The sequence below is a fragment of the Tetrao urogallus genome, assembly GCF_951394365.1.
Source record: "Tetrao urogallus genome assembly, chromosome: 9".
NCBI lineage: Eukaryota > Metazoa > Chordata > Aves > Galliformes > Phasianidae > Tetrao > Tetrao urogallus.
In genome coordinates, this window is record NC_136822.1 from 12,311,981 (window position 1) to 12,325,440 (window position 13,460).

The 13,460-nt window shown below is 38.2% G+C and overlaps 1 protein-coding gene across 2 annotated transcripts in view; it reads left to right on the forward strand.

Moving 5' to 3' along the window:
* The window catches only part of ATP13A3 (ATPase 13A3), a gene marked incomplete at both ends in the record, with an annotated part of 49,014 nt that extends 40,877 nt beyond the window's left edge, over positions 1–8,137 (forward strand). For both annotated transcript variants that reach the window (XM_079539803.1, XM_079539802.1), the window contains 6 exons: positions 718–895; positions 1,546–1,733; positions 2,781–2,869; positions 3,288–3,368; positions 6,359–6,448; positions 7,940–8,137. In XM_079539803.1, the coding sequence (XP_079395929.1) occupies positions 718–895; positions 1,546–1,733; positions 2,781–2,869; positions 3,288–3,368; positions 6,359–6,448; positions 7,940–8,137 (824 nt within the window). The remainder of the gene's footprint in view (positions 1–717; positions 896–1,545; positions 1,734–2,780; positions 2,870–3,287; positions 3,369–6,358; positions 6,449–7,939) is intronic.
* Positions 8,138–13,460: the final 5,323 nt, after the last annotated feature.

Consider the following 13,460-nt stretch of genomic DNA (forward strand, 5'->3'; position numbering starts at 1 on the left):
ATTCACCTGTAGTTTGTGATATGTCCTTGTGCAAGAAGCAGGTCATGGGCATAAGCTTAGAAAGGCAGTTCTTCACAATACGGGAAGTCAGAAATGTAGAGTGATGTAAGGAAAGTGTTGTTGGAATCACAACAGTATTTGTTCCAGCATGATCTTTCTCAAGTGTTTTGACTTCTTGTCTTATTAGTTGAACTTCTGTCCAGAAAGTGTCTATCTGTCAAACTATCATCTAATGAAGTACTTAATTTCACCTGTGATCCTAGCACTCAGTATACTGGTTAACACTAGAATTCTATTTTTCAAGCTCAGTGAAGCTGCTTCTTTGAAGTAATGGAGGACTACAACTGAGGAAGCTAGTTAACAAGTGCTTGCACCAGATAAATGGGAAATGTGCTGTAGAGCCTTACAGTTGCCCTATCTGGAATTAGTCTGGGCACGCTGCCAGTTACTTGTCACATGGTTTCTGTGTTGCCCCCAGCTGCCCAGTGCTGCAAGGGGTAACCAGCTTACAAACGGCACTGTGGCATTCATGTACGGTGGTACAATCTTGGTTGGGTGGTTTCACGTTTGCAGTTTGGGACTATGGAGGTGAATTTTCCAAGTGTAAAGTGTGAGATGTCATGAGGAAGCCATTTCAGTTCCACAGAGTATAAACAGGATAACTCTTGAAAATCATAATGATGCAATAGATGCTGTATATTTTTTTCCCTTTTGCAGTGAGCCTGAACCCTGCTTGGAAGGAGCTAGTTGCGCAAAGGCCTCCATCAGGCCTTATCTCAGGTCCACTTCTGTGCTCCGTTTTGTCTCAGATCATCATCTGCCTCGTTTTCCAAACTGTTGGGTTTCTTTGGGTCAAGCAGCAGCCCTGGTTTGAACGTTGGACACCAGAATCTGAGTAAGTGTTTCAGTGATATTTTAAAGGATTTGGTATCAATCAAAAAGGAATCACTGGTAATGCTGTTGCTTTTATCCACCATTTTGTAACTGCAGCTTTTCTATTGCTGGCCATTAGTACCTAATGTACCTAAAAGCATGTGCCTAATATATAGATGCTGTCCAATGACTGAAATGCAGATTTGGGTCAGAGCCAGTCTGCAGGGTCTGAAGATTCTTCAGGTATGGGACGTCTGAGATCAAAATTAGAAGTTCATGGTTGAGGCCTATTTTGACTCATTTATACTTATGAAATTTTGTTTTCCTGTCTGAGTTCAAGTAAATTATATTTCTGAAAATGAAAGCAATTTCACATTTTGTTACTTTGCCGTATTTTCTTACCTGTCTCCCAAGTTTGTATAAAGTGACAGTCCCTAAGCAGTTCATGAAGGGATTTTACTTGCTGAAAGCACAGAAGAAATTGAAGCACAGAATTCACAATTGCTGCCTCCCTGCGTCAGGCTTGAGCTAATTCTTACTATCTATAGTAGGTTTTCAGGATATGCTTTTTTAACCTACTGTAGTGATTTCTTTCATTATTCCTGCTAACAAGTAGGATTCAGCCTTCTTTGGCTTTTCTTCTTAACTCAGTCTTAAATGTTTATGTTGCAGTGCATGTAATATATTGGATGCCACAAACATCAGCTCTGCACACGGTGGGAACGAGACTCTTGATGATGAACATAACATTAAAAATTATGAAAACACAACTTTGTTTTTTATATCCAGCTTTCAGTACCTCATAGTTGCAATTGTCTTTTCAAAAGGAAAGCCCTTTAGACAACCATGCTACAAAAATTGTAAGTCCTTTCTTACTATATACAGTTACATATTTTAAGGTATCACATTATATGTAGTTAAGAAAAAAAATCCATGTCACTTTCTTTGCACGTACTCATCCATGGCTTGCTTCCAATTCTACATCCAGTTCAGCAGCAGTAACTAGGAGAACATAGTACAATCATCCTCTGATAATCATAGTCACAAATAGGGAAGTATCAAGCTGTGTATGGAGAAATTTGTGTTAATAATTATTTTGTTTCTGTAAGACTAGAATATCTATGTCTTCAAAGTAAATTATGTAAAATAAACTTCAAAAGAGGACGTGATTGAAAAATCCAGTTTACTTCAGTCAGCTATGGCACTGGGTGAAGTTTTCTCATTGACTCGTGGCATTTCTGGTGGGTTGTTATGACTGAACTCCTTGCTTTTTGCACTAACCTAATCTTAAATTTGTTGGCATGTATGTTTGCTGCATTTATTTGGTACTGTTAAATTATTTTCGAGGACGTACCTGGTACGTTGTAGTAGATTATTACTTGGTTAGTCTGCAGAAATTTGAACTTATCACTCTGTTTTAAGCTCAGTAGTAGAAAACTGTGAAAAAATGCTCAGTAGAAAGTTGGGTGCTTATTTGTGATCTAGTAACAAGAATTTTTATTTGCTTTTGGCTCCGAGTTCATAAGTATAGACACAGATATAAGGCTCTGTAAGTCTGTACACCTATATATGTATATTCCACAAATAAGGAGGAGATAAAGTAATATTGCTTAGTTGACAGCTTGCTGTGTATTTCCTTTTAAATCATTCTGGCTTGGTGGACTTAAGGTTTCTAAATCAACCAAGTCCAGCAAGTAAATACTTCAGTCTTCTTGCTCTATCTCTTTATGACTCATAAAGAGCATGTAGCACAGCTTGTATTGCAAAAATATACCTGGGAGAAGATTATAGGTCAATAATATTTCCAGAGATTAATAAACCTGTGATATACACAAGAGCTCTCTAAAACTCTGATTGAGGGATGGTTTGATTAAAGTACGTAAAATTCTTTTTTTTTTCTTTTACAGTTCTGTTTGTTACTTCTGTGATAGTTCTCTATGTCTTCTTATTTTTCATCATGTTGCATCCCTCTGAACTTATTGACATGTCTTTTGAGGTAAGATTCAGCAGATGTGTCTGTACTTCTGGGACAGCTGGCTGCCTCTTGGGGAAACTTGACCCTTCAGAGTTTTAACTTATGATCGTGGACAGGGGAGGTTGTTTCCTTGAAACCTGTGTATAGAGGCACAAGTGAAATGCTTCAATTAGTGTCCTTCTTTCCTGTTAAAACTTTATGTTGAATGTTCAACCGGATGAGTGATGAAAGACCTTAAAATGTTCTCAGAGAGATAACAAGCATGAGAAGCAGGATTTTGCAATAAGTATTAGTATTAATTACATCCACCTTTATGTGCCTATGCACTTGTGTATTTGCTTACATGTATGTATGAATTTATAACTTGGAGCCAGTTTTGAGTTCACGTTTTCACTACTTCATGTATGTGGTGTTAATGTCTTGCAAATTCTTCTCACAGCTCGTATGTGTGCCATATGAGTGGCGCCTGAGAATTCTCATCATTGTTATTGTCAATGCAATTGTATCCGTGCTGATGGAGGTAAGAAACTCACATGGAAAATACTTACTGTTGAGTGTTTCTCCTAGGCTGTAGGTTTGGTTTAGGTTTGTTTAGGTTCCACAGCATGCCAGTGGAAGTGGAGCAGTGATTTTTAAATTTGCTTTTCTAAAAGTGTCCTTCCAGGCTGGACTTAATGTGTCAGATGTTCTCTGTGTGAAAAGCATAACTTTAAAACCCATCTGATTTAAAAAAAAAAAAAAAAAAGAAAAGTAGTGAGGAGGGGAAAGTGAAAAGTTGAAAAAATTATTTCAACTATTTCATAGGACAGAATGCTCCGTATTTATTTGCGTTGTTAAAGGATCTCAGAATAACATATCACTGCTGTATAAAATCCTTCAGGAAGCCCATCTTCATTCATTTGCATCATACATGCATCTTACTGCTCAGAATAATGCAGGTCTATCTGTTTAACTGCATAATCTGATAATCCAAGTGCAAAAGTAGAGATGTTTGAGCAGATCTGCTCTTTTCAGTCCCAAGCTTGTCCAGCATCAGTAGTTCTGGATGTTTTTTACCTCCTCTGCTCTGATTCTATAGTTAACGTGATCAGAAAATCGGCCTGTCTTTCATCCAGGTACCCCTCTGTAGTTTCTAAGAATCTGTGTTAACAGAGGCACATCTGCTGGATAGCCTGAATTCTTAGCCAGTCATTTACTCCTGTGGTTAGTTCTTCCTGTTGCAATGACGCATTATTTCCAACCTGAACACATTTGGGTTTTGGTTGCAGCCAGTAGTCATTATTTTTCTTCTGCAAGATGAAAAAACCTTTAAACACTATCTTACCCACTGCAATTATCCATTTTTACTGTAAAGCATTTTCTGCAGCTTCTAGTCAGTTTTTCCATTACTGTGTGAGGGATTGCTATCAAGGTAACTAGAATAATGTTTGCTGGGATCATACTGCTTTGGCCTTTGAAGATGACTAATTATTAATTTTAATTTTCTTAATAATATTCTTTCTGATTTATTCTTTCTGGAATTAATTTTCTTTCTGGTTAACTAAGTTTTCCCTTCTATTCACAACATTAAAAGTATCAGAACATTAAAAGTAACATCAACTGAAGTTCTTGGGATACTTTATCAAGTCTTTGAGTTCAGAATGTTGTTCCAAATATAAATTGCAAGGTATATTATTATATTCCCTCCTACTGGAATATAGACTTCATTGTTTTCACATAGGTGGTAATAACCTGAGCTTTGTGTCGATAGATAGAAATAACTTGTAGTTAGTTTTCAGCCCGATGATAAAGTTAATGGAAGGAAATAAATTACCTTACTTACCTTGCAGCTGAAAAAAGCTTTGTTCTGCAGAAGATCTTTCCAACTTCTGTAGGTCTGTAGATGTTTCACAAAAGTTCAGGTAGAAAGACTGATGTTTCACGGTTGTTCCTCCACATAGTGTGTGTCTCTTGAGGAAAAACGTTCATAAGGCTCTTCTCCTGGGCTTTGTCAGTTGCCACATCAGTCTGTAAACCTCTGAGCTTCTAGTAAGCATGACCTAAGCAATGTATTTCCTGTAAAGCATTTGCTTTCCCCGAGTATTGCGAAACCCATCTCCTCTTCTTCCTCTGCAAGTTTTAGTTGGTATCTTTTCTAGTTACTGTTGTTAGCAGAACAACTTCTTAAGATGATGTGTCACATTCCTTTAAAATTGATTTTTCTATTTTTCTTGCTGTTACTACGTGCTGTAGTGGTGGAATAGAATCATGCAATTTAGTTTCTTGACATTATTTGGAAGTGTTGCATCTGACTTTCTAAGCCTATTTATTCCACTTTCACTGTTAGCTGAATAGTTTCTTTAGACACTTGTTCTTTGTTCTGCTAAGACTAATTCCTTGGTAACTGCCCTGTAAATGCTTCATCGTGGTGAGGTACAGGGAAAGACTGGATCTTTCTTCTCTTATCACGCTTCCTATTTGATGCTCTTCTCTCTGATCCTGTGTAGTTTAATTGTTTCCAAAGCAGGAATGATTTCCAAATGTGTTTGTACCAAACCTGTTTTCTGAAACGCTTTGTGAAACTTCGGCTCCTTCCATGTGGATGCCAGACTAGATGTGCAGAGTGTGGCACATTCTTTGTACCAGGCATTAAAATCCGTTACAAAAGTCCAATTAGTCAGCTCCCTTTTTTCAATGGCAGAATTTAGGCAACTGTTAAACACAGATTCTGTTTAGAGATCGGAGAGTCATAGACTGAAGGCCTTGAATGCCATGGTTCACATCTTCATAGCTGAGATTGGTCAAATGGGAATAATTAGATGTACAGAATAGAGTGCTCAGTTTCTGCCCTCTGTTCCAAAATCTGAAACAGCTCCTGCTGGTGGCTCAGATTTGGCACCCTCTGGAAGCTTTTCTGTGCATGCCACTGGTGTTTAAAGCAGACAGACAAAGCACAGCTACAGCGTGAAGTATGCTGTGATGTTTACAGAATCGCAGAATTGTAGGGGCTGGAAGGGATCTCTAGAGATCTAGTCCAACCCCCCTGCAAAGCAGGCCCCTGAGCAGGCTGCACAGATAGGTGTCAGGTGGGTCTTGAATATCTGCAGTGAAGGAGAATCCCCAACCACCTGGGCAGCTTGTTACAGTGCTGAGATGTTCCAGTGTTTAAGGTGGTTTGAAGCAAAATGGCTTCAAGCAGTAAAGTCTGCGGTGCTTCACAGGGTGTGTTTTGGTTTTTTTTGGTGTTGAAGCACATAAAGAACGTGTGTTTTTGTTTGTATCAGTGCATGCCGTTTTGGTCATTGCTACTTATTGATGATTTAAAGTATGTGTTCATATTCTTAAATTTCCTCTGAGCACAGAAAAGAAAATGTTTATCACTTAAGTACTGACAGATAACATAAGCTCTCCGTTTTGCTTGGCACCGAATGATGTCTAACACAGTATTTCAGGTTTTATTTGTAATGTGCACACTAATAATCAGTGATCATTAGTTTCTTAACTCTTCCTACTCACTGCAATGTCTCACAGAATGTCCTCCTTGATATGATCCTTTGGAAGGTTGTGTTCAATCGAGACAAACAAGGAGACTATCGCCTCACCATACCCCAGCCGCCTCAGGTTGGAGACTAGTATTTTGCTGTCTTCATTTGAGTGCATGCAGATTAACTCAGTTTTGTCTTTTTTATGATCTATAAGTGTCTGTTGCCTTATCTTAAGCTTAAGACTGTTTAGATTTCTCTAACCCGAGTTTTAGAAGGAAAGGCTTCTGGTTTTGCATTTCTCTCCTTGTTGACACAGAACTCAGCTCTTTGTGCAAGAGCTGAGAAGCAAACCCAGCGAATTGCTTTTAAGCCTATTCCCATTTTATCTTCAGTTTGCTTATTAGCAAATTTCATTGGCATTGTCATAGATAAGCATGATAGGTCTGGGAGTGTCTTGATTTGCTTGGAAGCAGCGCTGCTGACTCTGAGCATAATCCAGCTCTTTACTAGTTTGTTTTTAATGATTTTAGAACAGTAATTGATAGCTTGCAAAAATTGAAGAAAAAATAGTAGATGGAAGTCCATTATCCCTACTACAGGTGGTTTAGTAGGCTTGAGGGGAAAAAAAGCTGCTTTCCAGTTGACTGTGAGTTTTAGTCAAGTCTGCTCCTTTGTCATTAATACACAAAGGAAATGTGTGTGAATCCTGTAGAAACTAGCTTTTTCTGTGTTAAGCCTCTGACTTCCTGCTTTTAGCTGGTTGTACTTGCTAAGAACTAGTGGTTTATTTTCAGCATTAAATTTTATTTAAAGAATTCACTTCAGGAGTGCATTTGCCCTTCCGGGGCTCTTCGAGAGCAAATTGCTGTGTGCTCACTGAAGAATGGAGGTTGTGCCTTAAGACTCAGATTCAGTTCACCAATTTATAGTCATTGAGAGCATGAAGAAAACCGTCTAGAATATATCTCCATAGAAAAGTAATCCATACAGATTCTAGATACTGAGAAGTGAGAGGAACTGAGCCTTGAGAATGTAGAATTTATTTTCTCCAGCTACTTAAGTTATGTATGTTTAGAACTAGAAGGTGAAAAACAGGACAGAAAACTTAAGTTCAGTAATTTTGTCTGTTTCTGCAGCTGTTTTACCTGTCTGTAGGACTTTTTTCCCACTGTTGAATGCACTGTTAGGTCTCCCAGTATCAGCAAGTTAAATTCTGCCTCTTGTGGCTGGCTGGATGCCTTCAATTAAACAAGTAATTGTCAAAAAGTGTCTGGAGAATCTTTAGTAATTTCACTAAATTTTATAGACTCTTATTCTTCAATGGTGGCATCATTAAATAGTTATCGTTATACCCCTGTTTATTAAAACTGTTATAAGATATGCATGAAAGCTGCTGTGGACCTTAAATGTTACTATAATGTAGAACAATTGTTTTTTCTTAACGTGCTTAACATATCATTGCTGCTGTAGTGTAGAAGAGATGACTTGACAGAAGAGCTTCTGTTCTGTACTTTCTAGGTCTAGCAGTCACACAAGAAAATTAGCAGCTTTTTGTTTAGTGATCTACTGTGTTGTTACATTAATTCTTATATGGTATTCTAATTTTAAAATCTGTTCCCTTCTGCAGGAGGCTGTGGATCGTTGTGGAGTTTGTTTCCTTTCTTCCCTGTTTGGTTACAGAGAGAAGGCACCAAAAGCCAAGTATATGCATCTAGCTCAGGAACTGCTGGTTGATCCCGAATGGCCACCAAAACCCAGAACAACAACAGAAGCTAAAGTACCATCCCAAGAGAATGGCTCATATCAAATCATCACTTTAACATAACGGTGGATCTTAGTGGCATGTGTCTTTAGGAGAACTGAGAAGAATGTAACTTTCAGGCTTTATTTGAAATTGCGGTATCCTAAACTTTAAGTAATCCCGATTTTTCCAGCTGTTTCATCTCTCTGAATCCAAAGTTCAGAGCCTGACATTTTATGGCTGTACATTTTAAAAATGTAGGCTACCTTAGGCAGAACAAAAATGTTTCCTTCCCCCTTCTTTCAAACTTTCATTATTCCTTAATGAGACGTATTGGAAGAGTTAAACTGCAGGGCAGTTGAAGAGGTTCCTTTTGTTTGCCTGAAGTATCTCAATCATTGTTCTGATTTCCTTACAGGGACACGTGTTAATTGTAAGGTCTATGATGTAATGGTTTCATGATAGCACTAGAGGCTTGTAATAACTTTGTCATACCCTTATTTGTTTTGTTTTCTAACATTCACTGCTGAAAAGCTTTGTGCCCCAAGGGGTGCTAAAGTTTTGTTGTGTGTACCTCTAAGTTTGTCCCTGCTGGTAAGGAGTGTTTCCAGCTGTAAATGTTTGGATTTGAAGTTTAGTTTTTTAGTCTACCACAGCAGGAATTGGGGATGCTGCAGAAGCAATATGCTCTGTGCTCAAGAAGAAAGCATGTTCCTTTTGAGTGGGTTCTTAGCTGCTTTCCTCGCTAATCCTTGAGAAGGACTTCAGTGGAGTTCAGAGGAGGAGGCATTTTCCATACTCTCAAAGTTTTCAGAGAATCTAACACTGCTGTCTCATATTTTAGTGTCCTTAGCTATGCATTTCTCCACAGACCTTGTTTTTTTCCAGCAGATGGGCTGGATTATCACTTTGTGGACCATGTTTTATTTGTAAATCTTAAATAGTTTTCCTATTATCTTGAAGTAGTAAGGCCAGAGCTGTTGCTGCAATTGGGTGTAGTGGGAGGGAGGAATCTTTTCACATGCCCATGCTTGGATTTGTGCGTGTTAAGAACGTACACATTTCAAAGAGGCTGTTAGTGACTTAAAGTAGCTTAAGCACTATATGATTATTATTATGAGACAAAATTAAGAGAAAATAGATGAGTTAAAATCTGCAGAGCTATGAAGCTTATAATGGATATCATTTGAAAAAAAAAAAAACACCAAAAAAACAAAACTTTGTGTCACTAATAATGCTGCTTAAGCACTTGGTCTGGCGATGCATCACTTTGCCAGTAGGTGGTGTCAAAACACAAGACCACTAGAAAAATAGATCTGCAAGAACGTAGAAGTAGGCATGGTTTATTTTGTTGTTGTTTATTCGAATAATGGACAAAGTACTTATCTCCAAACCATCTTCAGCTTGCTGAACTTTCAGAGAAATCTATGGTGTCTTTGAGAAGATGATAACAATACTGACTTTGATCAGTCTGTTCTGGCCAGGTGAAACCGACTGATTCGTACTCCTTCCTTTGAGAAGGGATCTCAGATCCAGAGAAGTCATCATGCTTTAGAGAAGGAACTCGTGTCCTTTAGAGGGCTTGTGGGGAGAATAGAAGGAGGGCCCTGGCTATCCCTCACTGGCTGGCATTAGTTTGAATTATGTGTATTCTGATTTGATTTTTTAAAATTCCTGTGGAGATGATTCCAGAATTATTCTAATAAATTGATTTTTTTATTCAGGTTGTGCCTAATTTCCCCGTGCTGTGCTGTAGGGCAGCATAGGCAGCATCCCCCCTCTGCTCACATCACAGTTTCTGCAGTGTTGAATGTACTGTGCCAATGGGGAATTTTTAGTGGTGCTAAGTGGTTTGGAAGACTTTTGCTGGAACTTGGGGGTTTCAGCTATTAGCACTGCTCATAAATATGCTTCTGTGCTATCCGCCAGTCCAGCTGTCAACTCTTTTCCTGATATTTTTGTTTGTTTTTGGGGGTGGAGAACAAGGGGGAAGTGGTTTCCTTAGCGTTCATTCAACAGAGCGATGTGAAAGTCTTGTTTTCCTGGCTTCTCAGTGTCACAAACATCGCACAGCATTGGTAGCTTTAAGGGGTCTGAGATCATGGACAAACTCATTGATCATGAACCTAAGTCAGTTGGCCAGTTTTTGACAGTGCTGATTTTATGAAATCTCTGCAGCACAGAATAATCGATGAAGAATAATTCTAAGCTGCGTAAGTAGTATTCAAATTTAAAGAAATCTGTTTTAGCTTACAGCTGTTGTGAAGCTTTGCATCTTGGACCTGGGAGCCCTTCAACGCATAAGCTGCTGTGCTCCGTTTCCTTGATCATCTTAGATTGGTTGTTCCATCAGAAGTGAAAGAATAAGAAGTCGTTCCCTTTGATATGCTTTTGCTTCACGCTTTCTCTGATCTGCTGATTCCTCTCAGCTTATTTGGTTTATGAAGCTAACATTTCAATCATTATTCTAATTTGTTAGGTGTACGTAGGGGGTGAGGAGGGAATGACTTATTCTTGTTTCCAGAGAACATGCTAGGGAGCTCTTATTAATAACACCAAAATTGCCATGTGTTCTCTACTAACTGAGTGGTTAATGGGTCACGAACCTATTGCACTTGAACATTTTGCAAATGGAAGCTAGTTTCTTCAAGGTTTGCATTCAGAATCAGTGAATGTTCTTGAGGTTGCATGCTTGAGCTCTGACCTATTTGCTTCTGCCATCTAGTCCAGGATAATAAATCAGCTTTTCCTAGAACTTCTCTTGTTGTAATGGCAGCCACAAAATAAGCTTTTGCATCCTCTACAATTACTGGGATCAATGCCTTTCTGCCCAAGAGCTGAATTTGGCCACCTATAATTTTTCTCATTTTGAGCAGTTTAGTTTTTCTGGTTTTCAGAAATGCATGCAACTGCTCTGATGTAAGATGAAATCCATGTTGTAGTGAAAAATCTCTTCTAGTGTTCATCTTGGAAGTCTAAATTTGGACAAACAGACCAATTTAGTGAGCTCCAATAGATATTAAGTAGACATTTTCTTCCTGCTGTATATTTGGGCCTTATGTTGAGGAGTTTGATTTATTATTAAATTATTTGTGTATGTAGACTTTAATCTGTACGTATTTTACTTTGATGTATTAGGATTTGTAAATAAACTGATTTTTAAATATAATTTATACACATACTGAAAGGACTGGTCTACCCAGACGAGCAATTGCTAAGTAATAAATGTTACTTTTTAGAATTAAATCGCAAGATCATTAAATTGTATATCCCTCAGGGTTATTTTTAAAGGTTTGTTTTCTTCCCTTTGGACTTCATTAGCAGTCACTAGTTTCACATAATATAGAGCTAAATCTACTGTAGAAAGAAAATGCTGCGACCAACGCTCGAGTAGAAGCAGTTCAAACACCCACAGAACTGGCTGTCCACATTCATTGTAACTTTAAATTGGGAACTTTTACTGTTGCACTTTTAAGAAGTTGTTGAATTTTTGATTCTATTTATTTTTTTCCTTAGTGAAGATTGCGCTGAGCAGGCACCGAATTGGGTGAACGCTCCTGCACTGCGTGTGTGTATACAGTACCATAGTAAGCAGATGTGGAGTCCTTTTTTTTATGCTGCAAATGTTTACTGCTCATGTTGGTCATCATTGCAAGAGCTGAAGTTCTGTAGGATTTCTCCCATGAAATTCTGAATTGTAAACTTAGGTTTTTGTATGTCTAAGGGAAAGCTGGGGGGTTTTGACAGTTTTTAAGTCTTGAATATGTTGATTTTATACAGTAAAGCTTCAGGTTTTTAGATCTATTTTCAACAAACTGCATCTTCTTTGATAATTACGTGAGCTGGAAATTACTCAACTCATCATGAATTCCTCAGTCCTAATACAGATTAAAAGAATCATCATTACAGCACTCTCTAGAAGCTCAGCCTCCTTTTTGTTTTTAAACCTGAAATGATTCTGCATCTTTGTATTTAAAATATGTATTGCTGCTCTAGAATGGTACCCTGTCAAGAGGCATACATAAATAATTGTATAATAGAATTGTAAATAGTCTTGTAAATCATTTTTGTGACTGAAACTCTTTGAAAATAAAATTAAAGCAAACAGATATTTTAACTCTTTTCATTAGTTTCATGAAATTCTTTTTAATCACTCGTTATACAATTAAATCTAATGCAGGGGGTGCTGAAGAATGTAGCTTTAACTCCTGCTGATGTCACGAATTTTCCTATTCAGATCCTTCATGTTCTTGAAGCTGGGAGCAGCGCAGTAAGCGTCCACGTGCTAGCGGTGTGTGTGACAGCGCTGCTACCTGTGTCAGGGTAACAGTGATCTCACTTTCACCTGGTGGCTTATGAAAGCCATTTAAAAGCCAGACCTGGGAGGTGAGAGATTCATTCCCACTCTCTCTATCCAAATGGTCTTTGTGGCCTTTGCAGTGTGAGATGCATTATCTTAAAAAGATTCTTGCATGAATTCTCCTAGTTGTGAGCTGTTGCTGTTGTCACAGTCATCTTCAAAAAAACCATGCTGCAGTGAAGGCATCTTTTCTACCTTGCAGCTCATGCTGTGTTTAAACATTTATTGACAGTGCATGTTATTTCCAGTTTGAAGTTTCAAATGCCTGGTTAACAAAGGACTTAATTTCAAAAACTTTCAAGCGAAGATTTTGGTAACTTACAGCTTTTCTCTCTTCAGAATCTTTCAGGCTTTAGGTTTTGTTGGTCTGTGAGTGTAGAAGACCTGAAGGAAGAACAGAAGCCCAATGGATCAGCTCCGGTCTGCTTAGCCAAAGCATTCCTCGCATTGCTTTGACTCCAATCCTGTGAAGGTAAAAAAGCAGCCTTGTGAAGGTACATATCAATTGCACTTGATTGTTTGAAATGGCTGCATTTCTTCCTACAGAATTTAATGCATCTGTTTAGTAGATTGCTGTGAAGTATCTAACAAGTTTGAAGTTTCTTTCCAATCATAATTCATTCAGAAATTCAGATTTCTGACTAACCAAATTTGTATTGTGCTGGTTTAGGTACACGTTGTGCTGTCAAAAGTATCTTGTGCTGTTGGATTTGTTGAGACTTCAGATTTTCTCCTGTTTCCTGAATGATCTCAACTTCTCCTTTAGGAGTTTCATACAACCTGTGCAAACTAGTTGCTTCCACAGTTTGTTGTAGGCAAAATCTGCTCTGAAGCTTGAAACGTTCATTTGCTGTTCACAGCAGTTAGCAGATGTGAGTGAAGCATTGTTATCTAGAGGATGCATTTTGCTGTTTCACTTTCCATTTCAAGAGCAGAGTCATGGTGAAGCCTGATTGCCTGCTGTGCTTCTAAGAAGATCCTCTAAAAAGCAGAGAAGTTTCTAAGGCAGAGTTCAAAACTGCTTTCTTGCATGTTTCCAAATTAATT